We start from the raw sequence: 20,229 nt of genomic DNA, 5'->3' as shown, positions 1-20,229 counted from the left end.
CTTATAAACTATTTATAAAATACCAGGGCCTAGAAAAGTTCCAAGATACCTAATGATTTCACGAATCAGGAAGCTGAGGCCTGTGAGGTGAAACGGGGACTGGATTATCGAGTGGGTCTTTCCATGAATCTCAAAGGTCCTTGTAGGTTTTCTAATGAACAGTGGGGAGTGGAGGAAGGTCTGTATATGGCTTTGTGTTCTGATGTGACATGTTCAAAAAAAAAATGAAAAGTTCATGTAAAAAGTGATCAGCATACTTCAGATTTGCAAACTGTAAATTTCTGATAGAAAAGAAGGCAAACTTTTCATAGAAATAAGGTTCATTATGATTCTTTACAATGGATTCTTTGGAACATTTTAAAGGATTTCTCATCCTCATATAGGGTAATATATCTACATTGTCATGAGGGATTAATCTGTAATAATAAATCATAGTTAACTGGTTTAGATTATCCTTATTTAAAGAATAAATCAAGGTTTTATTTCCCAGTTTCCTCCTCATATCAAATTAGTAAAATGTGAGGATGGCCAAAATTAACAAATCGCCTGTATACAAGCAATGTAATTGTAATTAAAGTGGTGAGTTAGTGGAGATGACAGTCATGTGTATAATGACAAAAGAACACTGATATATGCAGAGTTTTAAAACATAGCCTGTATGATTGTGCATTGAGTCCTGTTTTATCTGATGTTTTACAACTGGCTACTTGGCAGTCATAATGGGGGAAATTACCCACCTTCTCCAGGCTTATTTGATGTATTGGCTACCTTGTTATTACCCTGTCACTTTTTATATTGACATGTTGTGGACTATAAATATGAATGCAAATTTATATTGAATTATCTGATAAGAGATTTGTGGAAATAAGTATAATTCCTATAATATATTGATATTATAATAACTATAATATTATAATATTTCTCTGTTAATATAAATTAATATAAAAATTAGGTAAATTTTCTAAAGTTTTTTTCTCATTTTTTTTTAGGTATTTTTTTAAAGCCTTTTCTCTTGTGGGAGAAACTCAAGAACGAGAAAGAGTTTTAATACACTTCTCCAATAGATATTTCTCTTGTAACCCAAATACAATTGCTTCACAAGGTAATCTGTTGGAAATCCTTGAATTTACTTTTATAATGATGGTGTTATTTTCCTTATTAGGAAAATTACATTCTAATGTAGACATAAAGGAAATTATACAGAAGTAAATGGAAGATCACCTAAGTAGATCCATCTAGGGAAACAAATAATATGAACACTAATTTACTTCCTTTTAGTCTATTTTTTAATCATATTTAATATCAAATCAAAATCATGTTAGTTTATTTCCTACTATCTTTCTTATTTTCTCATATTACATTTATTTTTCTTAAAAGCAACATGATATTCTTTCCTCTTTTTTTAACCCTATTTTCCAATCTGCAGTGTGACAGGATACTGTCTTCACATTGCTCAGCTTTGTCATTTGAGATTTTACATAGAAAACACACGTAATAAATGCCAGTTTTCTTATTTCTTCTTCTCATACCCCTGAGCTCTACACTTCTTGATGAAAACACACATGTGATTAGTTTTGGAAACAACTTATAAAGTTGACTGAAAAAGTTGTGGTGTATCTCTGGTGCTTCTCTTTCATATTGATTATATAAACACTGACCACCAACTTTATAATTTTGATGTTGTATTGTTTTTTACAAAGTATATTTAAATTGTTGTTTGCCTCCCTTATGAAGTGAGGTTCTTTTTCTGCATTTCACTTCCTGCAATAAAGCAATTTATCTCTTACAAACTTAGAAATTCTGGAGTAAATATGAGACTAGACGTTCAAAAAATAATTCTCTTAATAGAGACTAGTAACTGTTGACCAAGGTGATTGCTTTCCTGCCTCTTCCTGTTTCCTGGGCTGCAGCTATAGTTAATTAACTGATTATTAAGGTTGCATTTCTATCTATAAACTGGTTTTGTTTGCACAGTTATTACTGTTTCTTTATTCTTCAGCATTGTTTGTTTCTTTATTCTTCAGCATTGACTAGAGAATGAAAGAGATGCAACTCCATTGGCTGTTGATAAGAATATTGAGAGTTTGCAGAGTTTTATAATTTAGGAATTTGCTTTAAATGTGTTAGTGTGTTTGTGATAATAAAATAGAACTGTAGTAAATATACTTGGGGGAATTAATAGTGTCTGCTTAGAGACATTGATAACAGAAATCACCTTCTGTACTGAAAGCCATACTTTCAAAAGACAAGTTTTGATTTATGAATTCATTGAATGATTTTTCAGTTAGCATAAATTCATAAGATTTTTTTATTGCATCTTAAAGAAACTGATATATCAATTACACTTGGATTGAGAATTACTAGGACAAGAATAAGGAGAACAACTAATTTTGCTCTTTGGAAATAGGAAACTTGCCTCTTCTTTCCATTTCAATCTGTGTATTTGAAGGACATTTTTAATGACCTCAGCATAACAGATTTTTGGAGGTTCGTATTTGTCTTCTGACATGAGCTATTTCTCTGATTATCTTCATACTTTATGTAGATCCTTTGTAGTTTCCTTAGTGTAAAAGCTTGGAAGTAATTTTGTTGTATCAAAGGACACTACTTCAAGGCTTTCTATATGTAGTGTCAACTTTCCTCTAGAGAGGTTGGAATAACTTGCTAATCAGTAGAATCCAACTCTGTCATTGAGGTCCTTCTTATAATTTATTCTTTTAAATTTTCCGGTCCTCCCCCCACCCCCTAAAACAAATGTGATTAGTGGTGTTTAGCGTAGTATTTTTCCATAGATTACTAGTGTATGCTATTTTAATAATGAGGGGAAGTCCAACAGTAAAGACTGAATTATGGTTTCTGTTCTCTTTAGATGGAGTCCACTGCCTTACCTGTGCAATTATGCTTCTTAACACTGATCTACATGGCCACGTAAGTGTAGGTTTGTGGAGCTGTCTGGAAAGAGTATCATGGGCTTATCTTTGCTGTTGCATCCAAACACATTCTATGCCCACTTTATCTTATTCTCAATATGGTTTCCAAGGCATGTTGATAAATGTAAATCTTTGAAAAAAGAAATAATTATTTTACATGCTAACACAGAGCATAATTATAAGTACATACCATATTGTCCAGGTGCTGAGTGGTTTTTGCAGTAAATTCTACTCTGTATCTTGTTTCACCACCATGTGGTAGGCAGTGGTTTTACCTGTTTTTATTTTGCTTTTTGGTTGGGTATTATGGTAATACAAAAAGTTGGAAAAAGAAATCACAACTGAAAATGTCATTCAGGTTTTCACTAAATACAGTATCAAGTCTTTCAGCCATTTCTGCACATTTCAGCTCATCTAGTTTTTTTTAACGAGTTAAAATGTCAAAAATAAAGTATCAAAACAATTACTTTTTCATCTTATTGAAAACAGAGGATAAACTTCTTAAATTTACAATTTTAGATAAAATTTCAGTTTTTATAGAAGTGAAATGTATTTAAACTCTTCACATCATAGAAGAACTGTAAAAATATATATTAATATGTATGTTTATTAACAAAAATTCTTTCATAGTTCCAGATCCCTTTATTTTGAAGAATAAAAATCAATTATGTGAATTGAAGAAAAAATAATTTAGATTTTGAAATCTATACTAAGAGTGCTATTTAGATACTAGTTCTATTGCAAAAAGCCACATAGTTCCCTTACTTGAAATGTAATGCTGCTCTTTAAAAGAGGCAAGATGGAGCTGTACAGGACCATTAGGTTGGAGTAATTGTTAATGAGAGAGGACTGGGGTGGAGCAAGAGTGCCCTGTAGTGAGATAAAGGGGAAATGTATTGGTAGAATCAAATTTTAACATCTTCACAAATCTCAAAACTATTAACTTTGAAGTCCCTTTCACAATTTATAAGAGGTGGATTATGATAATGGTATGAAGACACATAGAACTGAACTGTGTCCAGAGATTACACAGACTGCAAATACAGATGTGTTTTCAGGGAGCATTCTTCGATAGTAGTCTGCAGTGCATCATGTAGAAATGATGGCACTGTGATTCCCACAGCATGAGCCTTGAACTGAGCATTAGAATTGGACATTCTTTCAGCTCATTGAAAGGATGACCAAACTCTGGATTGTTGGGGGACAAATAAGTGTTTACTGTATTCTTCTCTGCTCTTTTTGTGTTATCAGTTTGACCCTTCCCATTCTTTCTTGTCCACCCCTCAATTTATTAACCTAACTTTCTGGCCAAGGGAGATAATTTTGAGTATGCTTGTCCACTTACAACATTGACCAACCCACCAATTCCCTACACGAGGAGTCCTTTTCACATTAGCTATTTTGAAGTCCCAAGAGTATATGACAGGTATATGAACAATATATGAACAAGTATATGAACAATAGCATCTGTTGACTGAGAAGATGTGTAAGGGTGGAGAAAATCTAGTAATAGTTCAGTTTTTGTTTAAGGGTCTAGGATCACAAAGAATTTTTTATAGGTTGATTTTTGTGGGGACTCATTTCTATTAAATCCAACATTGCTTTTTTTAAAAAATTCATATAGCTTTAATAATATCTTGAAATATTATTATAATAATTTGAAATATAGCAGCAAATAAAAGCATAAGGTTTTTATTTAGATAACTTAGCATGGTTAATGTCCAGGCAAGCTCTGGACAACCCAGTATCTATGGTTCACAGGTTCATTGTACAGATCTAGGCTATTTGCTTTCTTCCTATCTTTAGGCAACTTTGGAGGAATTGTAAGGAGATTAGTTTTTTGTTGTTGTTAAATGCACTTGGAATGAAAAAGATGGTGTATATAAATGTTGTCTTGAGTTTCATTTACAAATAATTAACAATTGGCTAGGGTAGCAAAATTACTGATACAACTGGGAGAAAATTATAAATAACATTAAATATATTATTTTTTGGATCATGATTTTGGTGATAATTGGTTTTCAGCTTTGGTTTTTGAAGTTTATACTATATACTTAGGACTATGTGTTATATAGGCTTTATTAGTTTTTTTTTTAAATCCTTATTTACAGTGCATGCTGTTAATGTCTGATATGTAGTAGCTATTAAAAGAACTAACCATATGAAAATGTTTCTTTTATCTTCCCCTCTGGATTCATTTTAAAAATAAATTTTCCTTCTAGGTGGTAAGTTTTTATCCATAATTCTGGGTATAGCTTCTCTTGCATCATGATTGCCTGATTTATTGTAATAGTGTCTGACTTAGCAGCATGGCCCCTGTACAGTTAAATCATTTAGAAGATGAAGTAAATTATTTCTAATCTCTGCTTCTTTCCCTTAATGCTACTGTCTAGGCCATCCATGCCCATACTTAATCCAATGCCAGAATAATCCTGTTGAGAGTAAACTAATAGATCATTTTCCTTTCCTTCCTTACCATGTTGGCATAATAGCAGTCCAGCAGCATGACTCTTCTAAGAAGTGCTCTGACCAGCTTGTTCTCATGCTTTATGTGGGGGAGGGCTGATTTGGGAGATTAACTTATATTGGCTGTTCTTTGCATCATTCCTTAAAAGAAGGATTCAAAATGAAAAAGTGTTGGAATGGCCTTTGGCCTGCTAATGTTTTTACTAATAAAATGATGGAATGTATACTAATACTTCTAACAAGTAGCTCCGTGTTACGTATTGGAATGCTTTTCTATCTTTTAAATGTATTCTTGCACTAAACAAACATTGATAGTTTTCCTACTCCATTCCTAGTTCTATGCCATCTGGGTAAGGATCAGGGATGAAGGAGACAGGTTCTTGGTGGAAGCCACTCATCTATAATAGTGTTGGCAGGGCTGCGCCTCCATTAGTTGAATTTAACTGGAGACAAGGCTAGCAGGTTACTGAAAGGCTATGGTGGAAAAATTCTGGCTAGATGTTTTGATTTAATGTAGGGTTGTAGTTAAACCTTGCTAACTAGACTAGGAAGAAAAACACAGCTTTGAAATATATTTTTTGGGGTGAAATTTAGTACTGCATTTCAGTACCTGCTTTAAAAAATACATGCATGGTTAATCATATTAGCAATAGTTTTGATTTTCATTTTCTTGTCTGAGTATATTCTCTTAGGATAGATATTTATTTATTTAAATGTTTAGGTAAATATTTGTGGTCATGGGGTTAATTTGCTAAGTAATCTTTTATTTTTAAAATCTTTAAATATAAAATATACATGCAAGTTAAACATACATATAAATTTCTAGTAGAACAAACTCCTGCTCTTTTGAGCTATCAGTAAAAGAAGACTTAAATCTTTTTGGTGCTTTTTACATGTTTTTTTTGTATAACAATGCGGGTCTCCTTCCATCTTCCGTGCAATTCCCCTTCTCTCTTCCATTCCCTCTCACCTCTCATCCCTATTTGATGGTAATCTTCTTCTCATGCTCTTCCTCCCTGCTCTGTTTTGAGTCGCCCCTCTTATATCAAAGAAGACATTCGGCATTTGTTTTTTAGGGATTGGCTGACTTCACTTAGCATAATCTGCTCTAATGCCATCCATTTCCCTGCAAATGCCATGATTTTGTTATGTTTTAGTGCTGAGTAATATTCCATTGTGTATATATGCCTACTCTTCTTCCTCCTTTCCTCCCTCCCTGTATCCTCCATCTATCCTTCTTCCTGTTATATTTGCTTTTTGAAAGGTTCCTACATGGGAATTACATCAGTGGGGTTCACTTAGGGGCCTCACGGTATCCCATTTGTGTTATTCCATCACTATGTGTACCTTTTCCTTCTATCATTGCAAGCTTCTTCACATTTGCATAGTTCATTAGTAGGTGATAAAAGCAGGTTTAACTGAATATTACAGTCATTTTATTCTCCCTTATTCCTGAAAATGATTTGGGGTGGGAGAAGGCATAAGGTTGAAGAGGGTGACTGAAAGATATCACTTTGAATACTATTTCTTGACTCAGTGCCTGTTTTACTATGGCAATCAAATTAAAAGTAAAATTTAGCAAGTCTTTGTTTTTCTTCAAATTTTAAGGGAAATACTTTCCATTAAGAACTTATAGAATCTACTCTTAGATCAAAGCTTGACGTTTTCTAAGGGTATCTTTAATATTCTTAATTTTTTGAGAATCCCAAAAAGATTTTTTGGTATAAATTGATAAATTCCCATACTTATTAAATCACTAAAATCCATTAAATGAATAATATAGTTTTTATAATCAAGAATTATACTTTCCAAAGTAAAAAAATTTAGTGAAAATAATAGCATTTAAAATTTTTGTAAATCTTTTAAATATTTGACTAAGTAGAAGATAACTAGTCTCACATTTGCATTTCTGTTACAAAGTATCATGTACTTCCTATGAAACTGTATGCTTGTGAAAGAATGAGGTTTGACCTCATGAACAAGTGGAATAAGATCCCTGAACAATACTTTGAGAATCACTGTGCTGGGATAAAACTTCAATTCTCTCTCTCTATATATTTTGAATTGAAAATTTTATGTTGTATATTATAAATTATATATTAGTATCATGTAAACATTTTATAATTATTCACATATATTTTACATATACTATATAATATACACATGTAATATACATTTATTTTTCTTTTTAAAACTATTTTTGCATTATAATTCTTAATATATCATTGTACCATAATTTATTATATCTCTGATTATATATAAGGGAGGGAGAAGGGGAATAGCATGGATGGTGAAAGGAGACCCTCATCATTATACAAAATACATGTATGAAGATGTGAATTTGGTAATATACATTTTATATATACATGTGTGTGTGCATATATAATTGTTTTTGGTCTTTTTACCACTTCCAGTCCTTTTTCAATGGCAATGTATTATAGGAGGGGAGATCCCACTGATGTTTCAAATATTCCTAAAAGTTGAACCTCAAACCACTTTAAATGAATTCTGTGGTTGACATTTATGAAAAAACACTTTTAATATTGCTGCTTCCTGCTTTGAGATATTTCAAAGGACCCCACTTTGCCTAGTATCCATGCATATAAAAATGTGGACACCTGAGGGCAGCATAACATAATCACACTTATTGGATAGAGAAGCATAGAAAACAAAAGCGAACGGAGCTTTGAACAGAGCTGCACAACTGAAGTAATTACCACACCAGTAGTATGCTTTTTCATCATTATTGTAACATGTTGGAGGAGGTGGAATTGCAATGTGGGAGGGTATGCCTGCTGTGTTTTTAATATCCCAAGATTTATGAAGCCAGATTTTACCAATGGATGATGAGAGCTTTGAGTTTCTCCGAAAGCATATTTTCCACAAAGCTTCCAGATCCTGCACTCTGAAAAATAAAGAATTATAGGATCATTCTGCAATCTCTAAGTCATTGATAACTCTGTCCACCTTGCAAGAGAAAGTTGGCCTTGTTGGCAGCTCCCCCTAGGACCCACCAGGTTTAAGTTAGGCCTTGGTCAGAGCTTTGTAGAAGGTTCCATTTCCTCACTGGTCAGGGAAGCCATGCTCACAGCCAAGACTTGATCACACTTATGCTGAATTGTAGACTGGAGCTTGTATGGTTTCTGGGTGTCCCTGCTAAGAATGAAAGTCTCCAGTGTTCCCTCTGACTGCCCAGGACAGCTGGGAGTGAGTTCTTTAGTAGGGTGGGAAAATGCTTTAACAAAGGAAAAAAACCTGAAATTAAGAGATAAAACAGGATGTGTAATCTATTGGTATGTTCTCTCATGTTGTCCTCAATAGCAATGCTACTTCCTTCCAATTTTCTCTTTAGACAAGGTTGGGCAAAGTATGGCTCATAGGTAAAATGGAGGTGAAGCCTGTTTTTGTAAATAGTTTTATTAGAACAAAGTTCTAATAAACTTAACATTGTTTACATCGTCACACTAACACCAGTGCTGAATAATTGTAACAGACTTTGCGGTTTGCAAAGCCTAAGTTATTAACTGTATAGTGCTTTACAGAAATTCATAGAATTTATCTGTTTTAGACTTTTGCCTGTAATAATGTCTACAATTTGGATACTCCCTCCCCGAAACACAAGTTGAGAGTAACCTCTTTATCTAAAATTCTAGCTCAAAATTACTTAAAAATTTATTCAAATAACCCATTACATGCCACTGTCTCACTTATAGAACACCTGAAAAACTTAAGGAACAAATACTCCTCTTATGTTAATTTTGAAATAAATATGTGTTTTGAAAATGTAGTTCTTTTGAGAAAAACAGTAGGTGAACGATTAGTGACAATATTCATTAGTAGTATTATAATTTACATAATCTCCAGATTATGATTTCCAACCCATTTTAATGCATGTTTGTTTATTTCCTTGAAATATTCACAGAATTGCTGGGTATGGTGGTGCACACCTATAATCTCAGTGGCTTGGGAGACTGAGGCAGGAGGACAGCAGGTTTGAAGCCAGCCTCAGCAGCTTGGTCTTAAGCAACTTAGTGAGACTCTGTCTCAATGTGAAAAATAAAAAGGACTGGGGAAATGGCCCAGTGGTTAAGCATCTCTGGGTTCAATCCCCAGTATACCCCTCCCCCAAATATTCACAGAATTGAAAACTTGGGATTTAGTGGGTTAAGTTGTTTCAGAATTTCATCAAAGAATTTGTCTCCAAAAGCCATTTGATATATCTTTTAGAGAAATAGCTCCTTTTTATTTTAAGAAAGTATATTTGAAAACGACAGCATGATCAAAATTGAGAACAGCCTTCAATTTATCAAGGCATGTGAATTTCCAGGAGTTGGGTGTTTTGACTTTTTGACTAATATTATTTAAAGATGATACCTTGATTAGTCAAGTATTCAAGATTTGGACCTGTCAGTTATTTTGAGGTTTCAAATGGAATTGGCACTTTTGGGGTTCTCCATTTTGCATCTGTTTTTAAGTTTGATTAAGATGCCACTTCTTGGGCTGGGGATGTGGCTCAAGTGGAAGCACGCTCGCCTGGCATGCGTGCGGCCTGGGTTCGATCCTCAGCACCACATACAAACAAAGATGTTGTGTCCGCCGAAAACTAAAAAATATTAAAATTAAAATCTCTCTCTCTCTCTCTCTCTCTCTCTCTCTCTGTCTCTCTGTCTCTCTCTCTAGAAAAAAAAAAAAAAGATGCCACCTCTTTTCAGTGTTCCAGAGAGTCATGGTCAGTAGCATCTCAGATTGGATTGGAAACGTAGCATTGATTTTTATGGTACCATTTCTATGCCTCTCAGTATACCAGGAGGCCTTTTCAAATCTCCAGGCTTATTGTGTGAACAGTCTAACCAAATGCCAACGTACTGATCTTTTCAAAGAATAAACCTCTGGATGCAGATTTTTCTCTGCTTTCCTATTCTTTAATTTCTATATTTTCCTTGAGTTTCACTGGGTTGATTTTGGTCTTTATTTTTGTTCCTCAATTGGTTAGATTGACTTGAGAATTTTATATTTTAGTATAGTCTATAGATAAAGCTAATTCTAATCACTAATTTTGTATGTCAAGGATTCTTAGGCACCAGAGAAGCTCATACATTGTCATGTGTATTTATTCGTTTGTTCATCTGTATCTTTTGTAATATCCTTTTAAAGAAGGGAGTAAATATTACTGTTACCTTGAATTCTGTGAGCCATCCTAATAAATTAATTGAACCCAAGGAGCGGGTAATCAGAATCCCTGTGTATACATAATCAGAAGTATAGGTGACAACTATTCGTGATGGGCATCTGAAGTGAGGGGCTCTTGTGATACCGAGAGCTTAACCTGTGGGATCTCACGCTATCAGCAGTTAGTGTCAGAATTGAATTTGAATGATAGGATAGCCAGCTAGTGTTTGCTGGAGACCTGGTGGTTTGTGGGGAAAAACCTCATACATTTTAGTGACCAGAGTAAAAGACTAAAGTGCTGAGTTATGTGTGTGAGTATGGGGAATGTTTATTTCCCCTCAAAGCCTATAAGACAGATGTGAAGTACATGAAGAACAATCGACAGAATTGAAGGGAGAAATACATTCAATAATCATTCATGGGGTGGGGATGTAGCTCAGTGCCTAGGTCCTGGGTTCAGTTCCCTGCACTGCAAAAAACAAAAACCAATGATCACAATATCGACAAGGAAATAGAAGATTTGAACACCATAAACCAACTAGATCCTATAGAAATTGCTTGACTCTTCACCCAACGAGGGAGAGTGTTCTTTGAAGTATTCATGGATATTCTCAAAGGTAGGGCAAGAAAGTCTCAAATCCAAAAGGATTAAAATATATGAAGTCTGTTCTCTATGTGCAATGGAATGAAATTAAAAACAAAAGGAAATTTGTGGAAGTTAAACAATATACTCCTAAATAATGGGTCAAAGAAGAAATTTTACAATGCAAATAAAAAATTTTGAAATGAAAACACACTGATTGGATGCAGCTGAAGCAATACTAAATAGCAAATTTGTTACTGTAAGTGCCTATGCTAAAAAAAAGAATGCACTCAAGTTGGTCTAACCAACAGAGAAACAAAGACCAAAATCAACCCAGTGAAATTCAAGGAAGTTAGAGTGGAAATAAATGAAACAGAAGAGTGAAAGCCTAGAGGTTTATTCTTTGAAAAGATCAATAACATTGACATTTGGTTAAACCGATCACACATAAGACTCAAATTATTAAAATCAGTATTATAAGAAGGGGACATTATTATCGATCTTGTAGAAGTAAAAGAATTCTAAGTGCATAGTGGCAACAATTGTGTCATCAAAACAAAGCAAGGTGAAACAATTTTTTATAAAAGATGGAAACTGACGAAACCTGAGAAGAAACAGAATCTGAACTGTTAGCATGTTGTAATTAGTAATGAAAACGCTTCCCACAAAGAAAAACCCAAGATCAGATGGCTTCACTTGTGTACTATACCACACATTTAAAGAGGTTTTACCTTCAGTTCTTTACAAACTCTTCAGAAAGTGTAAAGGGAACACTTCCCAAATCATTCTGTGAGGACAGTATTACTCTAATACCAAAACCAGACAGAAGATCATGAGAAAACATGAATATTCTGTGTAAAAATTAAAAAGCAAACATAATCTAATCTATAAAAGGATTATATATGGGCATACTTCAGAGATCATTTGGTTCCAGACCACCATAATAGAGCTAGTGTGGCATTAAATTGAGTCAGATTTTTTGTTTCCCATGCATACGAAAGTTCTGTTTATACTGCAAGTATGTAATAGCATCATGTCTAACAGATTTTATTAATAAAATCATAGATGCTTTGCTTAGTGTTTTTAAGAACACTAAAAAGGCTAATGGCTGTTTGAGCCATCAGTAGGTCAAACTCCTTTTGCTGGTGGAAAGGTTGCCTCCTGTTGATGGCTGCTGGCTGGTTAGGGTGGTGGTTGCTGAAGGATGAGATGGCTGCGACCGTTCCGGTAAGAACAATGAAGTTTGCTGCACTGATTCACTCTTCCTCTCTGTAGCATCTGACCTTTCAGAATTGGAGCTAGTCCTCTCAAACCCTGCTGTTTCTTTATTAGCTGGCTTTATATAATATTCTAAATCTTTTATCTCAGCAGTGTTTATAACATCTTCATGGGAAGTAGATTTCATTTCAAGAAACCACTTTCTTTGCTCATCCATAAGCTAGATGAAGCGGACATATTCGCCTAAGAACAAACTCCTTTTAAAGTTTTTTCCTAAGACTGGAGTGATGCAGGCCCATCTTAACTTCTAACTCCAGTTCTCTTGTTGTACAAACACCTCTGTCATTTTTTCCTCTACTGACGTCCTCAACTTTTCAGGCACCTTCATGGGGGCTGTGATCAACCTCTTCCAACTCCCATTAGTGTTGAGATTTTGACCTGCTTCTGTGAGTCACAAATGTTCTTAATGGCAACTGGCATGATGAACCCTTTCCAGGAAGGATTTTTTTTCCCCCAGAAATCCATCTGAGGAATCATATTTTAGCGCATTCTTTTTCTCCTTATATTTGTATTCTCAGTCTGCTTTTATCTAAATGTGCACTCTTGTGTATTCTGCTTTTATGCTTGAAGTCTTATATGATCATTATTCAATTCACATTTGCAATAAATGGAAACAAAGGTTTTTTAAATAAAATTTCAAGTGTTAAAAACATTTTTCTAGAATAATTTATATTTAATAATTGTTATTAATGCACACTTGGTTAAAAACTAGATAATGTTATTAGTATTTGAATTTCTTAAATCATATTAAAATATTTTTGGTGATTAACGGATGATTAAGGGAGGTTCTTTTTTAATTTTGTTAGAAGCAAAGCATTGGAAAAGAATTTGCTGCCTAGTTATTGTTCATTCATCTTCTCAAATCCTTGGACTATATCCAAAAAGGTCTTTCCAAGTCATATCAAAATGACTTGATTATACTTATTACTTTTTACCTTGAGGCATTTTGGTTGACCTAATACATTTTAAAAGGATCGAAAAAATTGAGTTTGTTTTTTTTCCCCAATATATCATTGCACAACATTTCTGAGATTTAAATACTCATCAAAACTTTGGAACTATAGATTTAATTTATGGAAAATCTCTACCAAATTAGTTCTTTGGCAAAATCAGATCTCCATCTCAAATCATTCATTCCATCTTTTCAAATGAAGTCTTTACCTTCCTTGCTGATGGAAGAGGCACGTTTTTAACAACACAAAAGTTTTAGCACTTTTCACACAGTGTTTAGATAGCTTGGTTGGGCTGAGGAGTTTTAAGAGTTGGGAGAAAGGCAGCTGTGAAAGGGAAGGTTTCCCTTTCAAGGCAACCCCTCTTGAGCACATCTCTTTTAAAGTCTTTATCTCCAAGAATATGCTGCCTGGGTGGTTGTTGAAGTTGGATGTTTGTATGTTGGGGTTTGAATGTAGGGACACTTTACCAATGAGTTACATCCCCAGCACCCCCCTCCCCTTTTTTTTTTTTAATTCTGCCCTACTCTTCATCATTTATGAATGGATAAAATAGCCTTGGAAAGTAAACTTCTTTGTGAGGATATGCTATACAGGGATGTGAATGTGTTAGAGATTTTGTTAATGTGGACCACATTTTGCTAGAGATGCTGTGCCTATGCCTCTTGTACATCCCTCTCCTGCATGTGACACATTTCTCTTGCTGTCCAGGTTGAACTAATGTGTCCTTCATGACTGGCAGCTTCTACTGGTTGATTTGGCTTAATTAGCTTAGGAGATAAAGCTCTGTGACACCAGTTTTATTAGTTTTCCTTGTCAATGTGTTTGTCTTGTCTTTGTAGTTTAGATTTTCTAACTATATTTTGTTCATGAATATGATTTTCTTTCATTAAACTTTATTATCTTTAAGTCAAGTTGGAAGTATGCTGGGGCACAATTCTCTATGGGTCACTCACTTTTTTTTTTTTTCCTTTTAGTCCTTTTTTAATGCATACTAATAAGAAAGTTATAGAACAGCTGGATTTTTTAAAAATTTTAAATGAACTTTTAAGTGCAGCATAGAAAAAAGTACACAAATTGTTAATTTGAAAGCTTACTGAAATATATTTACACAAACATACCCTGACAATCAGAATCCAGATCAAGATATAAACGGTTAAAAGCATGCTTTATGCCCCTGCCCAGTCACAGAGTTCTCCCCAAATACAGCCATTACCTTAGATACACAAGTGAGTTTTGTTATGTTCCTGAGTTTTACACGAAATTATTGATTCAATAAGTACTCTATAGTATTTGGTTTCTTTCACTCCATGCTATATTTGAGTTTGTGCATATTTCATGTAACAAATCTTTTAAAAATTTTTTGATTATTTTTATGCTATATGGTATTCAGTTGTTTGAATATGCAGAGTTTATCCTTTATATGGCCGTTTTTTTCTTAATGGCTTTATTATGATAAAATTCACATGCCATACAATTAATCCATTTGAAGTATACAATTCAGAATGGGTTTTTTAGTATATTCACAGATGAGTGTAACCATTACCCACAGTCAAATTTTGGAAAATGTTCATCATCTGAAATGAGCAGTAGTAGGGCATAAAGTCACATAGAATGTGGGAAAATATCTCATTAGATAGAACTCTCCTGAGGATGACTGTAAATTTACTTAAGACCAGTAGTACCACCCCAATCTAATGTCAAAATGTCCTCACAATTTTTCAGAACATCCCCACAGGGCACAATACGGCCCTGCCTGCTTTGAGAATCTTTGTTACAGGCTCTACCACTATTTCCTTATTCCACACCTTTTCAAACTCACCTTCTTTTTTTTTTTTTTTTTTTTTTTAATTTTTTATTGTGGGTTGTTCAAAACATTACAAATTTCTTGACATATCATATTCCACACTTTGATTCTAGTGGGTTATGAACTCCCACCTTCACCCCATACACAGATTGCAGATTCACATCAGTTACACATCCATTGATTTACATATTGCCATACTAGTGTCTGTTGTGCTCCGCTGCCTTTCCCATCCTCCCCCCTCCCCCCTCCCCACCTCTCCCCTCCCCTCCCCTCCTCTCTCTCTACCCCCTCCACTGTATAACCCTGAGGGTCTCCTTCCATTACCGTGCAATTTACCTTCTCTCTCCCTTTCCCTCCCACCTCTCATCCCTGTTAAATGTTAATCTTCTTCTCCTGTTCTTCGTCCCTACTCTGTTCTTAGTTACTTTCCTTATATCAAAGAAGACATTTGGCATTTGTTTTTTAGGGATTGGCTAGCTTCACTTAGCATAATCTGCTCTAATGCCATCCATTTCCCTGTAAATTCTATGATTTTGTCATTTTTTAATGCAGAGTAATACTCCATTGTGTATAAATGCCACATTTTTTTTTATCCATTCGTCTATTGAAGGGCATCTAGGTTGGTTCCACAGTCTTGCTATTGTGAACTGTGCTGCTATGAACATCGATGTAGCAGTGTCCCTGTAGCATGCTCTTTTTAGGTCTTTAGGGAATAGACCAAGAAGGGGAATAGCTGGGTCAAATGGTGGCTCCATTCCCAGCTTTCCAAGAAATCTCCATACTGCTTTCCAAATTGGCTGCACCAATCTGCAGTCCCACCAGCAATGTACAAGTGTACCCTTTTCCCCACATCCTCGCCCGCACTTGTTGTTGTCAAACTCATCTTCTAATAATTATGTCTTAAACCATACAGACCTTTCTCCAACTCAGGAATCTGAGGATTGCTTTTCCTCCTTTCAGAATGCTCCTCCCCTAAATATTCTATGCTCTTTTCCCTTCCTCAGGTCTTCATGCAAATGTCATTATCTCTGTGAGACCTATTTATGAAAACAAGCAAGCAAAAAAGCTTGCACATTCTCTCCCATATATATTAGCTTGCTTGTACTGCCAGAGCTAATGGACTGAATGACTTAAACAACAGAATTGTACTTTCTCAGTTGTGGAGACCGAAGTCCATGATCAAGGTGTTGGTTGGCTTGGTTTCTCCTGGGGCTTCTCGCCTTGGCTTCGAGTTGGCCACTGGTAGCTGTATCCTCCTGTGGTTTTTCTTCTGGGTCACTCACTTTTTTGAACATCTTATGGACAGATGATTTGCTTACTCTGGTTCTTTATTTTTTCAAGATTGTTTCTTTAGTGAGTATCTTATAAGGATATAATGATTTCAGAGCATTGGTCAGGTTGGCTTACCCTCTTGAAAGATAGAGCTGGTGCCTCCATCTAGAGTGAAGGGGTAGCATACTTATTGTCCATTATCAAATATTTCAGTTCCTGGAGCTTAGGGTTTGTCTTTTATAATGAGGTCTTTTGCATGTGCAGATAGCATTTGACTCTATTCAAGTTGCTCGAGAATTGGGGCTCAGGGAACCAGATCAAGAAAATGCTAATATTCCGGCTACTCCTATTACAAATATAAATATTGTGTCTCACCCAGGAGTCATTTCCCCTGCCAGCATCCATGACAGGCTAACCTGTTAGCTAGAAAGTGAGGATCTCAGATCCTTTACAGTTTTTGACAATATTTGGAAATACAAGTAACTATCGGAATTTAGCTCAGAAATGTCATTTTTTCCCTACATTTTAAAATTAAAACCTACATTATTATGAGTGTAGTATAGGTTTTTGAAGGTTTTTTTTTTCCCTGAGTTAAAATGAGGGCTTGACATAATCTTCTTTGACATGCTTAATGACAGTTTTAGAAGCATAATAGGCCATATTTTTCCTTGCGTATTAAAACTGTATTATATGTATATATACATGTATTAGTATGTATATATATTTGTTTTTGAAAAACAAATCAATTGCTTTTTAATTACTTAAGCATTAATCTTAATTCCATAAATGTCATGATATATTATTTGCCTCTATTCCAGAATATTGGAAAGAAGATGACATGCCAAGAGTTTATTACAAACCTCCAAGGGATAAATGAAGGTGTTGAATTCTCCAAGGATCTGCTAAAAGTAAGTATGGGACTGTTTTGTTTTTAGATTATGCTTATGTTTATATTTACTGCTTATTTTCTGTTCCAAAACATGCTAAGGATCACTTAAGAATTTTGCTTTATGCTTTTGATTTTATTGGTGATGTTTCTATTGGGCCTTGGCCTTCATGCTTCAGGCTATAGAGTACTCTTAAATGGATAATCCTAAAGATCCACATTTTAATCATATACTGAAATAATAAGTAGATTTGGAATAGTTGGTAATACAAAAAGTTAGTGGACAGCTTTTGTTTGATTTATTTGTAAGCATGCTTTCAGAACTTAAAGGTCAGGAAGGCATGTTTACTATGGAAACAGAAAAGCTCTTATAAGATAATAATGCAAGCAGTTCTGACAGTGTTCAGCCTGTAGTCTCAGAGCCACTCAGGTTGTCTCTGGAAATAGATTAAATTAAATTTTGATAATTGTAGAATGCCGAAATTATTTGTAATCGGCTTAATTATTGCTAACAATCAGCAAGTTTTTCATAGATTGCTTTAAAGGAGAAAACACAATCAACTTTAAAATTCATGCATTCTTCAGCATTATAAATAAGATGTGCATTTGATCAAATACATAATAGTGATTGATAATGAATATGAATATTTTTAAAGTTGTAGGTAAGATGTGAATGTTGAGTATGTGGTTTTTATAGATGTCTATTTGATTCTAGCCTTTTTAAAACAGTACACACATAACTTTCAAATGGGCTTGAAAATAAAAGGTGCAGAATTGTGATGTGATAAATACGCTATGAAGTTACACAGTGTTAACAAGTCTTTTTTCATTCTAGTGTATTAGCAAGGAAAGTAATGGAGTCTCTATGAGATAGAGGATTTGTGAGGCTTTTATCAACTTATGTCAGAAATGAAAATTGACAGGAAAGCTTTTAGATTTTAGTGGTAGACTTAGGGTAACCTGCTGACTGTAGATAAATTTTCGGGTAGCTTTAGAGCATGTTTGGTGCTGTCCAAAGCCAAGTGTAGTTAATGTACAGTTCTGTGGCTACTGTTCAGCTTGGGTAAACATATGTCCTGTGATTTGTCCTGCCAACTTTTTGCCCAAAGATGTGTTGTTGTACAATTGAGATTGTTTTTAAACCCCAGGGTAAAGATATGTATTATACTACTACTTTACTGTGGGAGCATGACAGCCTAATGACATTGGAAATGATAGTGGCATTTGGTGGGGAAATTGTCAAATGAAGTATTGATTCCCTTTCAGGAGCAAACCTCTGCCATTTACCCACTCAAGATGAGGATTTTTGACTTTTAGTAGGAATGGTTTTTTACTGTGAATTCAGTCAAGAAAATGTTTCCTTTAAACCATTTTTGTTTTGTTTCACTATGTGGAATGTGATTTATTTCCCTTCTCCTCCCTCTGTTCTTCCTTTCTCTTTATTTCTATTGTTTCCCTTCTTTCTTGCTCCTTTTTTTTGTCCTTTTTTCCCTTTCTCTTCCACTTCCCTTCCCCCTTCCTCTTTGGGTGGGTTGTCTCTGAATTGGCTGCTGAGATGAATTATTGGATGAAATTTGTTTGAATTTGTGACAGTATGTTTACATGCCAAATAGCTGCATTCACATAGAGAAACACAGACATTTGGTATCATCTTCCAGGTTTCTGAGTAACCTCTTTCTCTCTTCCTGCACACCTTTCCTAACCTACAAAAATTATAGGCATGCATGAATTCAGGTATTTTAAATGAGAAGGAGGATGACTTTTACTACATTTCTTCATAAAAATAGATGATAACTACTAGATTCAATATCAGAAAACGTTTGTTTCCATTGATTAAATTGAGGTTGTTATTGTTACTTAATGACCTTATTGCTTTTAGATTTCTTTGGATCAAAGGTTGCATTTGGATTTATGCCTGTTCAGATTTCTTTGGGCCAGAAGTAACATTTGAGCTTAAAGCTTGTTCTGTGTGTTAACATAATTAGGGACATTTGTTGAAGGTCCATGGTGTTCCCCAGGTGGTGTGGAACTTGGAGAAGCTCTGGGAACTACAAGGATACCTGTTCTCAGAGACCATAGACTACTAAGAAACATGGTGGTGGTGGTGGGGGGAGACTTTCTCCCTTAAAATGGATAGTTATTCCAAATTAACATAAAAGCATAAACACTATTGTTTTGTCTTAATAGAAATAGTTAAGTATATGGGCCATAACATATTTAAATGTATGAGAAATGGAAATTTTGCCTTAAGCCTTTAATTTGGAGAATTTAGTTAAGTTTTGCCTTACTACATTGAAAAAGAGAGATGACACGTGGAGCCTGTTTTACAGGTAACGAGCTACTGCGTTTTCCGTTGTTGACATAAATAACTTGAACATATTTGAAGGCTTTGGCAAAAAAGAACTTTTCTCCCTAAGTTGCTTTAAGTATAAGTTCTGTCTACAATCCAAAGTGAAATTAAGTTGGGTACCAAAAGAAAATCAGTGACAGAACGTCATTGATATTCCTCAAAGCAGAAGGCTGGGAAGAGGTGACATTGGAGAGGGCCTTTGATATGGAGGCGGAAGACACCTTGTTTATGTAAGTCATTCTTTTCCATCTCTTGCCTCCTGCCACCATAAACATTCTGTTGTGACCATAGGAGGCTCTGTCTATCTGCCTCCAAGTTGTGGAGGTCTCAGGGAAGCCCCAATCCAGCAGAGCCTGCAGCAAGATTGGGTGGCAGAGCCCAGTGTGATCACTCAGAGCCCCTCCCTGACCCATCTCAGCAGTTGGACATGGTTCACCTTCAAGCATCATTGGGGCAAGGAGGAGGAGAAAAGGGAGGTTCTGCATAGATTTAATAAAACATTCCTGAGACTCTTGGAAATAGTAAAACTATTAAAGAC

The 20,229-nt window shown here is 34.8% G+C and overlaps 1 protein-coding gene across 13 annotated transcripts in view; it reads left to right on the top strand.

Moving 5' to 3' along the window:
• Psd3 (pleckstrin and Sec7 domain containing 3) overlaps positions 1-20,229 on the top strand; it is a 564,781-nt gene that overhangs the window by 336,812 nt on the left and 207,740 nt on the right. For all 13 annotated transcript variants that reach the window (XM_058580396.1, XM_058580395.1, XM_046447763.2 and 10 more), the window contains 3 exons: positions 990-1,102; positions 2,870-2,928; positions 17,274-17,363. In XM_058580396.1, the coding sequence (XP_058436379.1) occupies positions 990-1,102; positions 2,870-2,928; positions 17,274-17,363 (262 nt within the window). The remainder of the gene's footprint in view (positions 1-989; positions 1,103-2,869; positions 2,929-17,273; positions 17,364-20,229) is intronic.

The sequence above is a fragment of the Marmota monax genome, unplaced genomic scaffold (genome assembly GCF_021218885.2).
Source record: "Marmota monax isolate L192 unplaced genomic scaffold, Marmota_monax_Labrador192_F-V1.1 WCK01_AAM20220418_F8-fsc00040, whole genome shotgun sequence".
Lineage (NCBI taxonomy): Eukaryota > Metazoa > Chordata > Mammalia > Rodentia > Sciuridae > Marmota > Marmota monax.
This window is presented reverse-complemented; position numbering and strand designations above follow the sequence as displayed.